General features: G+C 46.0%; 1 protein-coding gene across 2 annotated transcripts in view; it reads left to right on the top strand.

Annotated features, from left to right (window-relative positions):
- The window catches only part of CC2D2A (coiled-coil and C2 domain containing 2A), a 1164962-nt gene extending 1142273 nt beyond the window's left edge, over positions 1–22689 (top strand). For both annotated transcript variants that reach the window (XM_069631936.1, XM_069631935.1), the window contains 3 exons: positions 6815–6873; positions 6959–7136; positions 18457–22689. In XM_069631936.1, coding sequence (XP_069488037.1) covers positions 6815–6873; positions 6959–7136; positions 18457–18645 — 426 coding nt within the window. In that variant the 3' untranslated portion in view covers positions 18646–22689. The remainder of the gene's footprint in view (positions 1–6814; positions 6874–6958; positions 7137–18456) is intronic.
- Positions 22690–22915: the final 226 nt, after the last annotated feature.

The raw sequence follows: 22915 nt of genomic DNA, 5'->3' as shown, positions 1-22915 counted from the left end.
CATTATTAGTTTGTTTCGTACCATTTCTACCACATCTGCGAGACTCACTGGCACCTGCACAATGATTAAATGCCTTGCTGCTTACTTCCAAGGACTTGTGAGGGAGGGGACCGGGCATCACAGTCTGGATTGCCTACGTTGTATTTCAACATGTATCTCGTGGCCTTGCTCCTTACATGAGCAACGATGAATAGTGGAATAGAATAAGCTTACAGCAAAGCAGTTTGAACAGAAAGCAAGAAGCAAAAAGTTAAACAAAATGTCGAATTCTGATCACAACAAAATGGCCGCCCTTTGGTCACGTTTGTGAGTCTGTATTTACTAATACCAACATGTGAGGCGGTTGGTCCTCGGCCAACAAAATACATTGTCTCTTGTTATGGAAGCATATTTTTTTCTGGACTGACACCTCGTCTTCATCGCGGAAGAAGTGGCACTACCGCCATCAATGTAAGTCCAGCTCGTCTTCGGAATGAGGTAAGCCCTCGGTGGGCCGACCACTCCGGAAGAGTGGGAAAGTTTTAAAACATCTATGCTCGAAATGTTTCAACAGCAAGCTGCTGTAGGTATGGCTCAGGCCCCCGACCAGCAAGCTTTGGCTGCAAAAACAGCACTCAGTGCTGCTGACCCCAAGCCGGCTGCTCCGTCGACGTCCAAAAAATGCCTTTGCACATCACGCCTACTAGGCATAAATCTCTGGAAGGCCGCAAGGCCGAGGGCTCCCAGCGCCATTGGTCGTTCGAGCGCCCCTCAGCGCTGAAAGCAAGATCGGGGTTCTTTGACCCGATGAAGTCCATTTTCGGCATCGATGACTCCGATGTTCAAGTCAACCACTTTTACACAGGAGTCGGCTGCGTCCATTATTTTGACGATCAGGCCAATTTATTGGCCCTGGCTCAAGGTTTACAGGACGCTAGTTTAGTTAATTATTTGTATAGCGCCACTGGCCCTGGGGCATCCAGGCGCTTGACAAGGTTACATAGTTAATGCAGTGAGGTAAACATAGTTAAGAGCAGTAATCTGTAAAAAGTCAAATTTCCGACTGCACCTCCTCAGATGTACTCTGCCATTCCTCTCCTTCCCCCAGAAGCTCATGGTATCTCAAGCTCTGGTTCTCTCTAGCTTGGACTATTGTAATAGCCTCTTTCTAAATCTACCTGCCTCTACTCTCCGCCCTCTGCAACTAATCCAGAACAGGACTGCGAGACCTGTCCTTGGCCTCAAGCCCTGGGATCGTATCTCTCCAGCTCTGAAATCTCTTCACTGGCTCCCAGTTGATGCAAGGATTAAATTCAAAACCCTCTGCATTTTCCACAAGGCTTTCTGGGGCCTGGGTCCAAATTACCTTCAGCTATCCCTCCGAAAATACCTCCCCTCTCAAGCTCTTCGCTCCTCTACCTCCAACTCACTCGGGGTCAGTCGTTTTTCTAAGAAACAAGCTGGGGGTAGATCTCTGTCTTCGGCTGGGGCCTCCCTCTGGAACAGCCTCCCTGCCACTCTAAAACTTGAGGAGAACCATCTCTGGTTCCGGAAGCACCTCAAGACCTTCCTCTTTTCTTCTGCCTTCGCTCCCTCTCTCCCCTGCTGATCTGTTCTCTCTTGGCACCCTGCACCTGGCCATCCTCTGTCTTTTGGGCCCAGGTACCTGCTCATCCTGTCACCGTCCCGCACTTCCTCCGGGCCACCCCTTGCACTGGGGTCTGTATCTGTACCCATACAGCCCCCCCTTTTTCTTCCTGCACTTATCGGACCTACCCTGTCTGCTGCCTTAAACCTAGCACTTGCAAATTTACCACTGTTTGTTGCCTTTATTATTTATTTATTGTTATTTATCTGTTTCTCCTCTGCTTCGCACTTTCCACCTCTCCCCCACTTCCATGCACTTTTCCCCTCCCCCTCTCCCATGCACTTGCGCGTTCTCAATGTCACTGGGCCTAGTAAGATCGCTATTTTGTTCTCCCCTGTTCCCCTCCCTTGCCTTGTTGCGCTCTGAAACACTTGTGTACGAGCGCGATAGAAATCAAATATCAATCAATCAATCAATACAATACAATACAGAAGGGTTAATACAAAGCAGCACATGTTCAGGTTGTACAGATCTATGTACAGCGGGTGAAAGCCTAGAAAATTATCTGAGAGGGTCAATATGTACAGGGAGTGGGAAATTAATACTCCTAGTTGTCTATTGAGTATAGCTGTTGTTTTTCATTGGCATGAAGCCATGCTTTGACTCCGCTTCTGAAGCGGTAAAAGGAGGGTTCAGCTCTGAGCGTGGTGTGGAGGGAGTTCCAGAGCTTAGATGCGAGTACGGTGAAGCTGGTGCCACCTGTTTTTTGTAGCTTGAACCTAGGGATGATTAAGGTTTGTGTTGAGACTGATCTGGTTAGGCGGGATGGAGTGTGGAACGAGAAGTTGTCTGATAGGTATCTGAGTGCTTGGTTGTGTAGACACTTGTGTGCAAGGGAGAGCGTTTTGTAATTGATTCTTTGAGGTATGGATAACCATTGATTAGAGCGTCTGATGCTTGATATGTGGTCATACTTGGGGAGGTTCAGTGCTGATCTAAGTGCATTGTTTTGGATTATTTGACGTTTGCTGATGTTCTTAATGCTTGTGCCCAGATATAGGGCGTTGCAGTAGTCGACTTTCGAGAGTACAAGAGCTCTGGCTAGCATAATGCAGTTAGGGGCTGAGAGGTAGGGTCTACACGCATTGATAAGCTTACAAGTGTAGGCAGTGGCGGATGAGGTGGCATTGATTTGTCTGGTCAGAGTGAGGGAGGAGTTGAGATAAATTTCTAAAGTTTTGACGTTGTTGGAGGTTGGGATGTTGTTGCCGTCAATAGAGAAAGATTGGTATGATTTGTTGAGGTTGTTGAGTCTGGTTTGAGATCCTAGGAGGAGCAGTTCCTCCTGGTGGCCTGAATACTTTGCCAGATCTTGAGTTGCAGCAAATCTAGCCCTATACTCGTGCTAATGTCAAGTTCAGGGCTCTGGTTGACAGGGTTGACGACACCCTTGGATTGAAGGCGTCTACCACATCTCTACCAGGGTATGAGTTTATGGCAGCACCCTTGCACTATTCCCCCTGTAAATGGCAATTTTACAGGGAAGAATAGGCCGGCAAGAGGAGACCCTTCTTTCCTCACCACACACCCTTCCACGCAATGGTTGGTTATACAGGCTGCAACTATTTCCACCAGACGAGACGCATTGGCCAGAAAGGTGTCCACTTCTGGCAGTATGGCACTCAAAGCCACAAACATAGCCTGTGGATTTGCAAAATACTCCTTTGGCTTGTGGAAAGCTGTTGAACATGCTGTTGAATACGTCCCTGAGGGTTCCATGCAGGACGGATTTATACAGCTGGTGGAGGATGGGAAGGAGGTAGCCAAGCAGTCATTGCAAACAGGCCTGGACGTAGCAGACCGCGTTGGCTGAGCAATGGGTTCAGCAGTGGTAATGAGGTGACAGGCCTACCTGAAAACGTCTGGCTTCTCCCTGAATGTTCAGAACAGGTTGCTGGTCATGCCATTTGAGGGAGACATGCTTTTAGATCAGAAAGCTGGTGAATCCTTGGAAAAGTTTAAAGAGTACAAGTTGGCTGCTAAATCACTGGGCCTAGTGGCGCAGTCGGCCAAGCCTTCCTTCAGCTTTGCCTCCACAGGAAGGGGCTTTAGGTGCTGCATACCCTATGGCAGGAAGGTGCAGCTCCTGCAAGCCAGGCAGGGGCAGAGGCAATTCTCATGTCCCGGAAAGCCAACAAGCAGCAACAGCGGCAGGGATGCTCACGCCCTCTAAGCTGTTTGGATTTCCCCTCCCACGATGCACCGGTTGGTGGGCGGTTGGCAAAGCTTTGGCCCCAGTGGCAGGAGATAACCTCTGACACCTGGGCCCTGCAGTTGATTTGGTGGGGTTATTGGTTGCCCTTTCTAAAGACACCACCAGACAGACCCCCACCTCACCCAATCCAACTAGGACAGGAGCACCAGGAGGAACTGAGAGCCCTGTTGTTGAAGGGTGCCGTGGAAGAGGTACCTCCCAAACAGAGAGGATCGGGCTGGTATTTCCTGGTACCCAAGGAAGACCTCAGGGCTCTAAAATTCCTGAGGAAAGAAAAAATCATCATGGTGACGTTGAGAGAAATTCTCCATGCTCGCGAATTTCAGGACTGGCCGGTGTCGATAGACCAGCATGGGGCTTTTATCTTTGTGCCAATACACAGGAAGTTCATAGGGTTCCTCATAGGGGACAAGCACCATCAGTTCAAAGTGCTGCCCTTTGGGTTGACCTCAGCTCCAAGGGTCTTCACCAAGCTCATACCGGTAGTCGCGGCTCACCTCGGAAGATCCGGGTCCATGTATTCCCATACCTGGGCGACTGGCTGATCCGGGGGAAGTCAGCAGGGCAGGTTTGATCTCATCTGGAAGACACATGCCTACTACTGCACAGGCTGGGCTTCTCCCTCAACTTAAAGAAGTCCCATTTGACACCAGTTCAGCGGCTTCAGTTCAATGGAGCAGTCCTAGACACTTGGGTAGGGAAGGATTTTCCTACCGAAGAAAACGTCGGCAATATAGCCCAGATTGTGCATTTGTTTCAGAACCACGCCACCCTACCAGCAGCTTCCTTACTCCGCCTTTTGGGTCTCAAGGCCTCCTGTATTTTTCTAGTGCCAGAGGCCAAGCTGTGCATGAGATCCCTTCAATGGCTCCTGAGGGACTAGTGGTCTCAGTATCTGGGAGCACTCGCGGATCACCTCTCCAGCCAGGTAGTCTGCGAACGCTATCTCTTGCCCAACAACCATATGAGGTGGAACACGTACAGCAATCTCATGGCGGGGGAACCCTTCTGGCCTCCTTGGCCTCAGGCCTTAGTGGTCACGGATGCGTCTCTGAAAGGTTGGGGCGCTCACTGCAAGGATTTGCAGGTGAGTGGCCTCTGGTCTTCATCAGAAACCAAATGGCACATCAACAGGCTGGAATTGTGGGCCATCAGGTTACAACTGAGGGCCTTTGCCCCGTCTCTGAGGGAAGCATATCCTCGTTCAGGCGGACAACACGGTGGCCATGCATTACCTCAACAAGCAGGGTGGTGTGCACTCACGCCCCCTCTGCACGGAGGCAATACAGCTGTGGTTCTGGTTATGGGAGAGCCAAATCTCAGTGCCGGAACTTCATCTGGTGGGGACGGAGAACACCTTGGCGGATGCTCTGAGCAGGCAGAGCACGGTCTCACATGAGTGGGAACTGTGCCAGGAAGTCCTAGAGGAGGTCTTTGCTCTCTGCGGTACCCCAGCATTGAATCTTTTCACCACGGATTCCAACTGGAAGTGCGAAACGTTTTGCTCGAGGGAATTCCCAGCGAAAGGCGCACTGGGGGGATGCGTTTCTGGTGGATTGGACCTTCCCTCTCCACTACGCCGTCCTCCCGATTCCCATCATCCCTTGGGTTCTCAGGAAGTTGAAGGGATTTCGAGCGACCATGATCTTGATCGCACTGGATTGGGCAAGGAGGACGTGGTACTCGGATCTCTTGGATCTGACCATCTGTCCGCTTCACCAGTTTTGCCTCGGTGTCCGGACCTCCAAACCCAGTCAGAGGGTCGAGTGCTCCACCTGACCCCAGATTCCCTCAACCTGCATGTGTGGCTCTTGAGAGGATGAGGTATGATAACTGGGACCTCTAAGAGGAGGAACTTGAGGTGTTGCTGGCTGCACACAGACCTTCTACAAGATCTCTGTTCGCGTGCCGGTGAAGAAGATTTGAGGTGTGGTGTAGGGAACGTGAGGTTGACCCTATCTCTTGTTTTCAAAAAGGTAGCAGGCGCCCCTCTCCAGAGAGAACATGGCATGATAACCTGTTCTGTGGTTTTTTCCCACTTTGAGAGTTTGCAGCCATCGCTTTTTGCTCACTGTACCTTTCACAGATGGGAAATATCTATTTGCATATCAGTCTTTGTCCCGCCCACATGGGCAGTCCAGCACCAAAATGCTATGGCAATTCCCTTCTGAACAGGAGTACCAACAGCAACCACATACACGTGTCAGCCTTGTTGGGCCTCATCAGTGAGGTGGAGCTGTGCCTCTCTTGCCACTTTCTGAACTTCTTTTGCTCCGTCAATTGTAAGCCATCTGGTAAAGCTTGCATGAGGCGCAAGTGGGGAAAGTACAGAGGAAACTCTACCACCGAGCACGGGCATCACAAGGCTTACCTGTGGAACTCTGCTATGGCTTCCCTCTTCCTTCTGCCCGTTGACAGCCAACTGCAGAACACTTAGCTGCACAAGCACCCAGCGTAAATGCCCGGCGTAAAACAGTGGATCTTCAACCAATCCGTAGAAAGAACGTGCAAAGCGCCACAGTGGTTCCCTTGAACATGGAGCAACAGAGTGTGCTGCCGACTACAGAACACTTAGTGGGGCACTATGCGTGCTAAGTTTCCTTTTTTGCAATTCGTTCAGTCTGTTAAAATAAATGATATTTTAGTCATGTATTCAAACGCTAGTGGATTTAAGGTTGGTGGAGGGGTTGGGATGGTGTTGAGTTATTCCTACAGTTTCTGATTCCTCATGAGAGTTACAGAAGTTGGTAAGTCATGTGTAATTCTAGCATTGTTTATTACTATTCGACCGAAAGTTAGAAATGTGAACAATGTACTTGCTAACCATCTACAGAAGCAGATAATATTGAATTCCGGTCTCTCCATATCGGATTTCAAATGGAAAACATCAATATGTACATTTTCCGTATCAATGAACTAAGGGTACAGTTGTGTATTGAGTGTTTTCATTTTTGTTTTCATTTTTGTGTTAGCCTGAAGAATTAATCTATCAGCGCTCAGATAAAACCGCTGCGGGGGAGCTACAAGACAGGTACAGGAGCAAAATAAACAGATGTATTTATATGTATTTGTTAAGTAAGGCAAGTCTCAAAATTCATGCAAACGGTATTTTTCAGAATTGAAAAAACACTCAAGGAAAAAATCATGAGTTGGAGGCCGAGGCATCCTACGCGATGGAACCGATTCTGCACCTCCACACTGAGGCAGTTTTTGCCTTTGTTGGAACGCAACCAAGGAAGAGATGTTGAAGATGATCACCAGACTGAGCTACAAAAACAACTGGGGGACTATAGGGTAAGGTGCAGCAATATTTTATTTACTCTGTTGGAATCACGTTGCATTGGATGATTCTTTATTCTTTTACACGAGTGATCTGGCAGCAGGCCCTGCAAAAACTAGAAATAATGGAAATCGTTTGGGATCTGTATAACTTCAACACAAGCCTCTCCCTGGAAGCCCAACTCAATGCAGCCATTCCAATGCAAGCCTTCCCCAAATGCACTTCATTAAGGTCCTTTCACCTCAAGCCATCTCACCGAATACTGTTCTTTTTCCTTTTCATTCTTTTTTCTTAGGGTATTTTTTTCAGAAATAAGGGGGAGGCTTGTTACCCCTTTATGTACCGGCTGATATTTGCCGCCCATTTACTTCAAATTTTGGATTGTATTCCTTGTTTTCCTCATGTTTATCCACTATCCCCTTTACTGTTTATTATTTGCAAATTTACATTTTATTATGCTTCTTTTAACTTTTTCTTTTTTTCATGTAGGGGAGTTTTATGTGAACATATTGTTTGTGTATTTTGTGAAATGGCCTATCTGAGAAATGGGTTTTCACTGACTAGGTTCCATTAAAATGGATTTCATTGAAATGGATGTGGTGAAATGGGTAGATACCTTTGCATTGAATCCCTCAGATTATTGCTTTTAATTGCAGGCATCTTCTCCCAGCACTACGTATTCTTCCCGATAACTCCCTATTATGCCCCAAAATTAGCTGGTTAGTTAGGACGATTGCTCTACCCATATCCCATACCTTGCCTCCTTCGGCAAGTGCCCCTCCTGAAAGCTGTGGACTGATAGCAGTTCTTTTCCGCCCTCCTTGTCCCATTGGGTGACTATATATCCTAACACTGCCTCCCATACCCCATCCATGCCGTCTTCCCCATAGGGGAAATCAACACCTGTTGACATCTCCAACTCCCAATCTCTCTTCCATCCTTCAGACTCCCCTCACTTTAACCATGGCTTGGTGCCAACTCTTGCTCCATGCATCCTCCCCAGGTGTGCATCCTCACTGGCAGTTTGTTCTTCTTGGCGCCCTGGCCCATGTTGGCAACCTGGCATACCATCTTACTCTCGTCTGTATCCTTTAACCTTTTGGTGCAAGGGCCAGGATGAAATACTATGCTGAATAAGCCTGCTGGGTCATTGGTAAATCTCCCTCGGCATAGTTCCCAAGCTCGAGGAAACATCACCCTCAATACACAATCTTCTGCAAATACTGAAAATAATTACCTAATATTGTTTCCAACATAATAAACGCTATTAAATACTTAACTCGTAAATACACGTTCCTTAACTTTAACCTAAAAATAGAAGACATGCTCTACAATACTCACTGGCTTCCCATAAATGAAGAAACTCATAATATTCCATAATACTTAAATATAACCATTAAAGGTGTTATGCATAAAACATTAAATCAATAATCAGCAACACCTTGAAGCATGATAGTAGACAATTTGAGTCACAGTGTGTAAATCTGTAAATTAGCTGCTCGTTGCCCAATCAAATGTTATCCTTGGGGCAGCCAGTTTAGAGTGCACCTTTGCCCTGCTGCAGTAACAGCTGCAAAGTAATAAGACTTAATTGATCATTCTGTCATTGTTCTGTTGAGGCGGCACCATGTCTGAAAATAAACACAGAAGAACAGAGTATCACCGTACTATGCAGTATACAATTTAACTGAAAATGCAATGTCTATGTAGGTTCTCTCTCTCTCTCTCTCTCTCTCTCTCTCTCTCTCTCTCTCTTTCACAGAATCAACCGAACATCTCTTTAATTAAAGCAAGTGTCATACACTCTTCTCCCCTGCCAGCGCTCCATGCTCTGCCCCTCTTTCTTCCTGCGAAGTCCAAGGCCCCCCTTTTCTCTTCCCCTTCCTCTCTCCCACTTACCCGCCCCACATTTCTTGTCGCTCCTACCCTCCAACTCCCTTCGCATTCCACTCTAGCCCGCTCCTCCCTCCCTCCTCAGATAATCCTTCCCCCGTCTCCCATCCCCCTCCCTAGAACCCTTCCTTCACAAGCACTCTGCCCATCCAGTTCTAGATTACTCCCAGTATCTACTCCCCCACACCCTCCTAGAAACACACCTCCTTCGCTATCCCCTCTTCCTACCCATGATCCCCCTCCACCTCGCACACCCCTCCTTCTTCTGACCTCCCACTAAAACCCCTCCTAGAAGCTTGTCTCACCGGCATTGCACTCTCTACCCTCTCTACCTCCCCTAGTCACCCTCCAAGACCCTCCTTTGCCCTCTCATTTCAGCCCCTCGCATGCATACTTATCAATGCCAAAAACAAACACATTATATTCGACTTTATCACCTCTGAAAGCCCAGACATCCTCTTCAGACATCCTCTTCATCACAGAAATCTGGTCTGGTTTAGGTCTACTTGATTGAAAATGTTTGACCTTTCCCAATTTAACTAAATTTATTGTTGTAGTCTGTTTTGCTCTGAAATCTGGGGGGAGATGCCTGACCCCTACCCCACCTCATTTATTTAATAAAATTTTACTGAAATTCCCCAAAAAACAATCAAAACAATTAAGTCGGGTTCTCTGATGACTTCCAACCCATCACGCACAAGGCTTTCCCCGCTGGGTACTCCCTGATTGGGCACAACAGATACAGCAGAGCAGGGGGATTAGCCATCCTCCTCAAACTACACCTCACAGTCGTACACTCAGCAACCCTGACTCCTTTAGCGACTTCTTAGCCGCCATCCTAATCTCTCACCCGTTGCTTACCCTACTAGTAGATCTCAACATCTAGTTCGATGCCCCGTCCAACCCCATGACCCGCCCACTCATTAACAACTTGGAAGCCCTCAAAATGACCCAATTGATATCGGGGCCCCATCCACATAGCAGGGCACACCCATGATGCAATATTCAGCTCTACCATTCTGATCTTCTCTCCCTCCCCACACCATCTAGTTTGGACTGATCACTCTGTCATCTTCTCACTTATGACCTCCTCACTGCCCGCCTCCCAAAAACCTTCCAGTTCTCCTGTGTTCCACTTTGGAACAGGGTCATTGTATCCCCTGACCTGACCGAATCCCTGCTCTCCTCCCTTTCCAAGGAGGAATAAAGTCTATTGACCACTTCGACCGATGGCGCTCTAATGCCCTCACCCCTACTAGATCCATCTCCCACAGACCAGGTCCTTCTCTGAAGTGCTTCACTCCCTCCCTTAAATCCCTGAAATCCTCAACCACTGCTTGGAACGCCAATTCCGGTTCAACACCCTCCCCACCCAGAACAAAGCCACCCTCACCAGGCAGATCAGGGCCTACAGGGCAGGAATTAGGAATGTGAAAAGATCCTTCTATGGAAACCGAATCTCCTAGGCCCTCAACCCAGCAGGGAACTCCTCACGATCATCGTAGAATTAAGGTCCCTCCCTGCTCTACCCCTCATCCCCACAATCCCAGGCACTTTGCGATGCCCTGTCGGATCACTTTTACAACATTGCTATCAAAAGAAACAACACCAAATTAGTAACAATCACCTCCTCTCGTCCCCTCCCTCTCTGAACCCTGTGCTCCCTCCCCCCCCGCACACGCCCTCCTCCACTCCTTCTCCCCCATCTCCAATCCAGAATTCCTGAAGCTCCTTTCCAGTAGCCGCCCCTCAGGATCCCCTGGAGAACCTTGGGGCCCCATTCTCAAATTGGCGCAGTGAAGGTGCTACTACTATTTTCAAGTGGGCCTGGGCTTGCTAGTTTTTAGTTAACGGGCGCAATCCAATCTCGGCAGCATTTTTGTAAAATAACGACATATGCATTATTTTACAAAAATGCTGCCGAGAACACAGATGAACACGTTCCTATACACCAAACTGAGCAGCTTCAACATTGCAGGATGTTGAAGCTGCTTAGTTTGGTGTATAGGAAAGTGTTCATATACACCTGCATGGTGTATATGAACACTTTCATTTAAAGCGAGCAGCTGCTCGGTTTGGTGTAAATGAAAGTGTTAATATACACCCGTGTGTTATATATTGACACTTTCATGTACACCAAAGCAAGCAGCTTCCACGTTGCATCCTACAACATTGAAGCTGCTTGCTTTGGTGTACATGAAAGTGTCCATATACAACACACAGGTGTATATGAACACTTTCATTTACACCAAACAAGGCTTCTTGTGGCCCTCCTCCAGTTTAACGGCACCAAAAGGGTACCGTATATGTGCGCTAGTTTAGCACACATATTAAACTGGCGGAGTGCCACAAGAATAGGCTTCCAAAAAGCCAGTTTACGAATGTGGCGGTTACTAGGTTGGTTTCCATCCCAGCAACCGCCACATGTATTCCAAAAGTGGCGCATTCCTTCCGACTTTGGAGGAATGCGCCAACTTCAGAATAGGTCTTAAGTACCAAAAAGGTTGTTAAGCCTTTTAACGTCCGTTTCGGTACTTAACACCTGGATGAGAATAGGGCCCTGTGTTGCCCTTCCTCCTTATGATATCAGGCATTTTCCGAGCAGCTTTCAATACCTCTCGCATCAAACCCTTACACAAAAAGTCCTCCCTCGCCCCACATCTTACATCGAACTACGACCCAATCTCAAACAACTGCTTAATTGCCAAACTTTTAGATCGCACAGAATACTTCCAGCTCTGCTTCTTCCTCGATCCGGCCCAGTCTTGTTTTAGACCCCTCCATGGAACCGAAACTTCTCTTGTCTCTATCTGGGATGACTCGAACAGAACAACAGTCTCAAAAGGCTGCGCTGCACCCATCCTCCTTGACCCTCTCAGCAACCATTGGCACAATCGATGAACTCACTTTCACGGACATACTCCACCCACTAGGCATCAGGGACTCTGCTCTAAGATGGATCTCCTCTTTCATTGCTAACCGCTCACAAATCGCCATCCTCCCTCCCTTCTCCCTCACCCCAACCCTGTCTCCCCCGGGGTTCCTCAGGGGTCTCCTTTTATCCTCCCCTCTCTTCAACCTCTACCTAAGCCCCCTCCCTGCCATCATCCACTCCCACAACCTCACCTGCTACAACTACGCTGATGACACACTGATCATTTTCAAGATTCCCAAATCCCTAGCCTCTCCCCACACAGACCTTGCCTCCTGCCTAGCAGAAATCAACCATTGCTTGATGGCGAACTACCTCCTCCTCACTCCTGATAAAACCAAAATCCTGATTTGCGGCAAGACGTCACTCCTCCCCAAACCAACGCTTGCCCTCCACAGCATCCAGCTCCATAAAGAACCTGGGATGCACCTTGAGCTCAGACCCAACACTCTCTTGCAACAGCAATGCCATCTCCAGATCATGCTATTTTCACCTCCGCATTCTCAGACAAATCTTCCCCCATCCCTCCTACCCTCACAGAATCTTAGCAATTCTGGCTATCACCATCTCCCGCCTAGACTATGCCAACTTCCTCCATCTAGGCGCACCTCTTAGTGATCGCACCATGAGAGTATTCTCTCCCATTGCATCAGCTGACCCTATCCCTATCACGTGTGGTGTTGCCCAGGGTTCATGTGTCTTGCCCACCTTATACAACATCTTTACCAAGCCCCTTTTCGATGATCTGGATCATCTGGGTATCACCTACACTAACTATGCAGATGATACGCAGATCCTCCTACCGATTACTGGTGATTATGAAAAGGATTTGGCCTTGGTGAATAAGGTTTATCTCATCATCCAGGCATGGATGGCCTCCCATGGACTATGCCTGAATGATGACAAGACTGAGATCATCATCCTGGGTATACAATCATCTCTCAAAAAACGAAGTCCTAAATACTCAGCCTTTGACAATAATATCATTACAGTTGCTAAGGAAGTCAAAACGTTGGGGTTTTATTTAGAATCTGCCCTATCTTTTAACAAACAGGTAAATACACTGGCCTCGACCACAGCCTATACCTGCAAATTAATCAGAGCGGGCAGAGCCTTCCTTTCTAATAACAGCTGTATTACTATATACTATCAAGACTCAATTACTGTAATGCTATGTACATTGGGGCGAGCAAGCAAACTACCAAGAAAATCCAACTCCTGCAAAATAACGCTCTTAGAGCTGCGCTTGGAATTGCAAGGAGAGTACATATCTCGGACACCAGAAGAGCCAACAATTGGCTGTCCATAACTGACAAAATAAAACTCAAAGTCGCCTCCCTTACTCATAAATGTGTAAAGAAAGTAGCCCTTTTCTATCTTGTGGACAGAATCACCACTAAACTTGAGACAAGACTAACCAGACTCTCCAACACTAATTGCCTTTTGACCCCCAGATTCAAACTTGCCAGAGTGGGAGGTAATAGTTTCCAGGTCAAGGCTACCCAGCTATGGAACTCACTCCCTACCACCCTCAGACTAGAACCATCATACACAAAATTTCGCCACAACTTTATAAAGTTGCTCAAAGATTCTGACGGTTAAGCGAGATTCTGATTCCAGACCACAACCCATAGTCTTCACTTGCATTACCTTCCTATACTTTAGACTTCCTTTGGCATCCACACTGTAAAATTTTGTAAAATTTCATATTGTATATATGTTCTTTGTGTAATTATCCTGTAATAATTGCTGACTGTAATGATACTTCTTGACTTATAAAATAATATTGTAACTGTAACGTCTTCCTATGTACAACTAAGCTGTGAGTAAACTTATGTGATGCGCCTGATTACCCTCGGGTTTGGTGCGCAATACAAGTAATAAACTAAACTAAACTAACTAAACTAAACTAAACTTGCCTTTCAGCTCAGAAAGCTCTAACGGATCCAAAGTTCAGCAGCTAGACTCCTTCCTTCCCTCTCCCCAAGAGAACACATCCCCCCTGCCTTCAGAGTGCTCCACTGGCTTCCTATCAGCCGATGGACCACTTTCAAAGCCATGTGCATCCCCCACCATGCCCTCCATAAGAAAGGTCCTGAATTCATCCAAATCAAACTGACCCAACAGAAACCTCAGATCTGGGTCTGCACACCTCCTTGGGATCACCTTTCAATTTCACTTTCTCCATTCAAGCTCCCACACTCTGGAACTCCCTTCCACTCATTGTCCGCTTCTTCAGGAAGGCCTCAAAAACCTGGCTTTCCCCACCTGCAACCTGACAAACCTTTTTCCCGTCACGCCTACTCGAGGACACCTATGCTGCGACACTATGCCCCACCTCCTCATTCCCCGATTGGTCTGTGATTCAAATCACATGACCATAAGACACACACCTCAGTGACTCGCTCAGGGCAGTCTCGCCCAGGCCCCAGCTGGCTTGGGGCCACAGGCAAAGAGCGGCTCCCTGGGACAACACCCATCCCCAGTTTGCCCTGTTTTCACTGTGGGAACCCGTAAGCAGGCAACAAAACCAGCCATCAGCAACTTCCAGATAAGAGACAATGGGCCTCATTACAACGAGTGCAGCCACGGTATGAACGGTGCCAGTCCCTTACCTTCCTACTGAGCCGCCTCATTCGGAGTTCTGCAGTGGGTCCCGCTAAGGACGTCTGGTCAGACCAGACGGCTTTATCGGCACCGGCGAGCAGACCAGGATGCTAACAATGGGCCCATTGTTAGCATCCTCCCTTTTCCCATTGAGCCCTATGGGGGCTCAAATGGGAATGGGGATGTAACGGGCCGGGTTCCGAGAATGGGAATTACTGGGCCCGCTAAAGTCAGCATGGCCTGGTAATTCCATATTTTTGGGACCCATACCCGGTACCCGGTTTGGGGGAAGCCATGCCGCTAAAAACGGCATGGCTACCTCCAAACTCGTAATGAGGCCCAATGTCCTTAATTCTAATACCCTGTGGTGCGTGCACCCATGACTCTTTACCGCGATCTCTTTCAACACCCACATGATTTCTTTCAACACCCACATGTTTAATCTTAACTGCACTACTAGCATAGCGCTTGTTTTTAACTAGACCATTCCACTACTCCTAGATGAGCTCCAGAAAGTAATCATTGCCTTTCTTCTAGGTGACCTCTTAGTTTGTTGCCAGCCCTTGCATCAATTCTGGGTGAATGTTAAATATTTTTGTCATATATCCATTCTAGGGGAATGGTAATGTAGCCTCACTATTGACTGTGAGTGGCTCTTATAGGGTAGATTAAGTATAATGTAGGGGACTGTATAAGTGTCACCAATGCACTATATCTAGCTGAATGGTAAAATGTAGCATGTCTACTCAATCTAGTTGAATGTAGAACTCAGCCGATTGATTTATATCTAGGTGAATGCAGAATCTAACCATTGTATTAATTCCAGGTGCATGTGGAATGTAGCCATTATCTTGAATCTAGGTTCACGTAGAATGTAGCCGTTGAATTACTTCTAAGCGATTTTAGAGTGTGGCAAATGTTTTGAATCTAGACAATTGTTAGAGTGTGGTCAATTTATTGAACCTGTCGCACTCCATGTGTTTGGAATTTAACCGGAGGCATTGCTGCCAACCCGCAAGCATCTACTATCATACACTACTCTAAGACACTCTGCACAACAGCTCTGCCATAAGAATTAAGCAACCCATCACAACACAAATTCGATAGGTAGCTACACATGACGACTATCATGCTCTCGCATTTCCCGGTCTAGACTACCTCTCACCACCCATCCACATGCCAGCTCAACGTGGGTGGCTAGCAGGGTCTTAGCCACCCCTTCATATCCTCGAATTGGCTAAAATGCACACACATACTAGTACTTCCTCGAACTTACCATACCTGTACTTCAGTCCCCCGAGGGCGTTCAACCTACAACGCATTGTGACCAATGGTAAAAGGCACAATACAAATGATGCATTGCATTACATTGAACATATGTTGTTATGAACTACTTAAACACAATGCAGCTTCCCGATTTCTTTAAAAAGGCAGCCATCTAATTTTCCAGGATCATCGGAAAGAATGTCACCCCATTAGCTTTATGGAGGAAGTTTCATTCTGACACTCACTCTGTAAAGCAACTGGAGTTGCAGTGCACACATTTTGCATTTACAAGAAATCTACACATGTATATTGGTGAATGCAGAGGCTCAGGTTTCCGTGTCACCCCACACAGTGCTAGCACGGTCCATGGGCACTGAAATACAGTCCTGTCCCTTACTCACGCTCAGCAGGGCGTCAGGGAGACAATCGGTTAAGCTATATTGCTGTCGCAGCCTTTATTGCACTTACTGGGTACCTGAAAAAGGAGCTACATAGGACATAAAGGTCTTCACCTCTCCATCTTCCTCTTCCTGCAGGTCTCCGTGTGGGGGTGGGATGCTGAGCTCACCACTGGCCTTAGTCACAGTCAGTGAGATTGAGGTGTGATGGGAGGTTCCCAGTTCGCTGTGGTGCCCTTCTTGGGCTGGCTTGATCTGCCAGGGGCAGTCACCCCGAACTGGTGAGCCTACACCCCTGTGTTCACAGATGGGAGTGTAGATGAGTGTGTTTACTGCTTCCTTTTTATTGCAACTGGGCAGTAAAAAGGAAGCAGTATACATGGATTCTCCCAAATCTCCCTCAGTCCTCCTTGGGTTATCCTGGAGTGCAGCCATTGTCAAAGTCAGTAAATAGACACCATGTCAGTTAGGGATAAATATGCTTTGAGAGAAGAGTGCGAGGCTACATCTGTGAGTTCAGAAGCCACTCCCTTGCAGAGGGAGTAAACCCTGAGAACATCAATCCAGAATCATTGTGTAACATCCACAGGACAAGCATGTTCTTTGCCAGTTTGCTTGTCACCTGGTCACGGTTCCGTGCATGGAGCATGATTGAAAAGGTGCACATTGGGCGAGTAAGCTCTTGGATGGATGAGGAGGTAAATAGAAACTGTGCAGCAGTCGGAGCTGACACACATACAGCAAGTGCTTGTTCCCGGTGTGGATGCACTCGAAGCATGAAAAGGAACTTGGAAACAGAGGGAAGATAGAGCTCTGTATCAGCAGGCCCCCTTGACATCGCTGCCTATTCCATACATGATGGGCAGGGTCCCTGTAACCTTGCACTATGGTTCAGTGGCATGGGCCTATGGCTATTATTGATGTGCGCACCACAATGCCTACTGCAAATGAAATCACACCCCACACTCAATCGAGGGGGAGGTGAACCATCTGAAAGAGACCTATCGCAAAGCGGTAATGTGAATACAAGTCCCACGGATTAGATCATTTGTCAGGATAATCACTCATCAAAACCTATATAAATAGAAGCACAAGTCTCCTGAATCGGGAGGTGTTAGGAGAAAGAGGAGGAGACGCATAATCTGTGTTGGCCTGATTTGCATATGATTTGCCTCTTCTTTAATATCATTACAGGATGAGAAACAATGCTGTGTAGCAATGTTAGTGTTAACGATTCATTCAAAACCCTAGATCATCACTCCTCAGATTTGCTGAACCCCATGATATACATAGACCTACATAAAGAAAATAGATGGAGCACAACAAATCACAATCTATGCTCCAAGATTGTACATCCTTGTACCCATCAACATCAATTTGCTCCCGCCATGCAATTCAGATAAGAAACCAAGACGCTTTTTTTCAAGACCCCATAAAAAAACAAAGCTACTATGCCCAGTGTCCCTCCTGATAACCACCCTTTACATTCCATTATTCTTTTGAGCGCCACTCCTCCTCTCACCACTGTTGCATGTTCCCCACTGCACTGTTCACTATTCTCTGCCGCACTAACTGGTGTGCCTGTAATCAGTGCTGTGTTGTCAGGGCTGTTCCCCATATATGCATCTAATGTATGCCTGTAACACCTACCAGTGTAGCAAACCCTATTTCTATCTGAAACCAAGTTCATGCTCCATAAATACCCAATATAAAATGAATTTTCCTAACAATCCAAACCAATCTGTGAGTCTTGGTTAGACTGCTCCCACATGCCCAACCATCCTTTCACTGAATACTGACTTGTTTTCTGTTAGAATGGTTTAGTGACTCTCAATGCCAAGTCAATTCCAAAGCCCACCTTCAGTATCCCAGATTTTGGTCAAGTTAGCACATCCAGAAACACAACTCCCCTCCCTCACCAACACATGATTAACTTTCACGGCACTCCCCACCAGCTAGAATATACTCTGCAATACACATATCCCTTCACTCATGTTGCAACTCTCGACTGCAGTGCCTACCTAGCCACGGTGCTCTCTTCGTCCCTTCACTCACATGTGCAACTCTCGACTGCAGTGCCTACCTAGCCACAGTGCTCTCTGCAATGTACCCTTGTTGCAAATTGTTTGGTGCTTAATATACACAAGACCTGTATTTTGCTTAAGTGTGCTAATAAATGTAACCTGTGCTCACCAGAGTGATGTAGAATAATTGTTTTCCCTTTCTTTTCTTTTCCAGTTTTCAGGATTCCCAATTCATACGGCCTATTCAGAACTCAGGTCAATCATTGAAGCCGTATATAGCACAGGAGTCCACAACAGCGAACTTCCAAATGTAGAATTTGCTTTGGCTGTATATGTCCACCCGTATCCCAAGAATGTTCTTTCGGTCTGGATTTACGTAGCATCCCTTGTTCGCAACCGTTAAACCTTGTTTGGATCAGACCTTGTACAGATTTGTATATCTCCTCTGCTTTTCATACAAATTATTTTGTTACAAAATCTAAAGTGTAATATCAGTGAGAAGAATGGTGATGAGTACTTGTTAAATTTTTATACAGAATAATTGTAAAGGGCTATTGCGCATTCATAAAATTTTTCTTCAGGGAGATTTTTATAGAATATTAACAGTTTTGCACTAATCTTCTTGTACCTTTTATTTTTTTATTCAAAAGAAACTATATTTTATATAAACCACTTTGTCTCCAATGTAATGGCCCTATAAATGTTCTTCAGCATTATATTTTTTCTGCTCACCAGGAAAGAATATGCATTGCTGTGACCCATCTAAGTCCAACCCTCTTCTCTCCCAATCTTTATGTTGTCCTTGCCACGGTGAGGTGGATAAAAGTATTTTTTACCTTGTAAGAATATTTTTCAATGGGGATCCTTTGCAGATGGAGGGAACAACAGACATTCTAAGACCTTCTTCTTTAGTGGCCTTATTTATATAACACACAGAGATCAGGGTTGAAGCATCACTGTATGGGGTCCCCCAAGGTTCCAGTCACTCTCCAATCATCTTCATTCTACACATGGAACCCTTGGGAACTCTCCTAAATGATCCCAGTGTAGCCATCCATGAGTATGTTGATAACACTCAGCTGTACTTTAAGGTCTGTGGTCCCAAAACATTGCTCACCTCTGTGCTACCATCAAAACATGGATGTCAAATGCCTACAACAAACTGAACCCCACAAAACAATAAATTGTGCAACAACGACTGGATAAAATGGGCCTGCAAGTATTCACCCGTCAGCTGTCAAACTCGGCCAAATACCTGGGCTTCATTGTTGACTGTAGACTTACTTTCAAAAAGTACATAGGCAAAAAGGCACAACTGGTATTGCTATAGATCTCCACACTCTGCATAATCAAGCCTTTCACCACCCACATGACTTCTTAACGATGGCCCAAGATATCGTCATCTCACACATCAATGGGGGAAATTACTGGTCTTCTAGCCACGCACCTGCTCCGCCTACCGCCTAAGGCAACCCACCATACTGCAGCCAGCCTCATCACAGGTGCCCAGAAATTCGACTGCATGTCTCCAGCACTGCGGAATGTTCACTGGCTTCATCTCCTCCCCAGGATAATATTAAAAACTGCATGCATCACATACAAAACAGTGTCAAAGAGAACACCAACATACCTGGCAACTCTCTCACCTGACATAGCAAAACTATCGAAATGCATAGAGAAGACTTGAAAGCCTTCCTTCTCCTGCCATGCCCGACCATCTGGAACTCTCTCCTGACAGAGGCTTGAAATGCCCCACTATCCTCCAGTTCCTCCAAAAACACAGAAAATGTGGTTCTTTGAACAAAACCTGTCGGGTGAATAAAAAATGCCTCTCTCCCTCTACCAATAGTACTGCATTACTGTATACAATTGCAAGCCCAATGCTGGCACTCTCTTGTTATAAAGCGCTCTACTGCTCTCAAGCTAGGTTTGCGCTATAAGCAATAAAACAAAATAGCATAGGGAGACGTTAGAGCAGAGGACGTGGGAGTCAGCTAAGAGTAGGAGGGAGTTGATCAATGGTTGAAGGCAGAGAAGGAGGAACATTAACATAGGGGATAAGGGAAGGAGCAGGTAGATGGTCAGGATAGGCATTAATGGAAAAAGGAAGAGGTAAAGAGAAAGTATTGGGACCATCAGAGGAGGGAGGCAGAACCCTAAAAGGTCAATATTGTGTTGGTTCATAAAATAGTTAACAATCCACATGTCTGTTGCACTCTGTTTCTCCATTTTACTAATAGTAATGTTCTTTGACTCTCTGAGAGAGATCTGATTGAATTGCAACATACTCTTAAGGGAATTGGTTCGAGCTAGAAGGTTCTTTGTATCTCAGTGGGAAATGCCCACACGTCCGTGAATTAAACTAGCCACACACAGACCTCGGTAGGAAGCTCAGGTGAAATAACGTGAGCAGCATGTGGAACGGCTGTCACCCACAGATCTATGTGGGTGATCTATAATTGACTTGTCTTGGGACTTGCACACACAGGATACATACTTCCTCTATTTCCTCTGTCTACTTTGTCATAATCTTTTCGGATGGCCCGATTCTCTAAACGAGGGGCCTAGCAGGGCTGGCACATTATGTGTTAATTACAGTCACCTATCTATCTGTGTGGCAAAGTCCCTCACAGAGGCTCAGGCAGGACTACCCCGGGCAGTCTCTTGTGTGTCTGTTCAAGATTTATGCCTTCCATAATATTAATAATAAAAATATAGTCATAATGTCTACTTGGCTGTGGTTGAATCATATCCTATATGGTCAAACACAACTATTTGACGGGCTCCCATTTTAAATTCCCCATTCCAGTTGGCATTTAATAATGTTTCCTCAGTTTTGATTATCAACCCTATTGAACCAATGGCCAACATTAATAGTAAAACTAAACAAGTGATCGGTGGAAGGTTTTGAATTAATCTGAACCACTGGCATTGCTCTGGGCAAACTTCCACACCACCGTTTTTTAGCCCATCTGCGCCATTGCAAAAGGGGTCCAGCCTTATACAGATCAGTCGGGTACTGCCACCACCTCTTTGTTTTTGCTTTGTCACCCCTAGTGGGATGGGTATGCCCAGACGTTGGTCCTGTGCATGCTGTGCTTAGATACCCAGGCTACTCCTCACTGATGAGGTCCAGCAAGGCTGAAACATGTTTGGGGATGCCTGTGGTCTCGTGCAGAAGGGATGTGACCTAGCAGATCGGACTAGACTGCCCCTTTTGGGGTGGGACCAAGCCTGATTTGCATATGGTATTTCCCCTTCTGTAATGGCTTGGCAGGTGAGGAACGATGGCCTGGAGGTTGCCAAGAGCAATGCCAGAGGTTAGGATTCATTCTAAACCTTCCAGCCATCCCTTCGTTGTTTTTGCAACATTAATAGTAAACAGGTGAACCCGAAGACAAACTTTCTGCTTGCAATTATATGTTCTAAGATGACAGGAAGCATCCTTCTCTCATATAGATTGTCATACCGAGTCTTTTTAAGACATCCATAATTTCTCTCCAAAATTCGATCTAATTTCCATATGGATCAGGAGATACTTCTTTTTTCTAGGCTTTTTAAAATTAAACAGACATCTAGAGCATCTCATAGGCTGTATGTGACATGTGGTAGCCCTAACCGAGACAAGCAAGCTCTAAAGTTGTTGATTACCCACTGTCTCATCGCCTATAACCTGGAGTGTTAAGCAGTTGTGCCGCTCCTCTTGTTTGAATATATCCTTGAACAATGTGAGCCAAGACAGTGCATTGACATTTCACTTTCATATTTGAATGCAATATGTAAATAATCCCACTCCTCATACATTGTATTTGACTAAACTCTGCATGTCAGACCCAGAACTGATGCTTAATTTGACCGTACCTTTTAAACAATAACTTTAGCTAGATTTGTGTGCCTGTCAGCTGCCTATTCCTATTCGTTATTCAAATACTTTTAAATGGTCCCACAAGCCTAGAGAGAGATGTGGTGGGCATTGGAGTAAGTACAAGTTAACAAGCATGCAACTGACTCTTTTACTTCAACTATTTAACCTCATCCTCCTTACTCTAGGAAGCCTGACCTGCTATTCCACTCTGTATAATGTGGGTAAAGACCGAGAGAAATAGACTGAGATATAGCAAGTTGGTAGGCACATAGTTGGGGCACGCTGTTACACCCACACATGTGCACATGTTTCCCAATGGATATGTTATCTTGCTGCACACATTTGCTTTCCAATCTCACTTCCTACATAATGGATGAGCCACGAGTATGGAGCAACGAGTACTAAGGACTAGGAACATATCTGAGTACATGGTGGTTAACTTGTACGTTCATGGGTAATATGCATTCAAGCAATGCATGCGTTGTATACTCCAATCTATTCAATAATGTATGTTTTGGAATGAATGTATGAATGAAGAGATGAACAAGTTTTATTAAAGGACAAGGTTTTTGTTAATGTAAATCACCAGTGCTTTTGTATAAAAACATTATTTATATTGTAAGGTTTAATTGTAACACTTTTTGTAATGTTTTTGAAAAATCTATTTATTGAAATTTATTTTTCCAATTTGAAGAAATAATAATAAAAAGATATATCTATATATATATATATGTTCATTCTTTATACCACCAGTTTCTCTAGACCGCAAACAAGCCAATGTGCTGCTACTATAATTGGTAATCACTAA

This window comes from Ambystoma mexicanum, chromosome 6q (genome assembly GCF_040938575.1).
Source record: "Ambystoma mexicanum isolate Mex_15411 chromosome 6q, UKY_AmexF1_1, whole genome shotgun sequence".
Classification (NCBI taxonomy): Eukaryota; Metazoa; Chordata; class Amphibia; order Caudata; family Ambystomatidae; genus Ambystoma; species Ambystoma mexicanum.
This window is presented reverse-complemented; position numbering and strand designations above follow the sequence as displayed.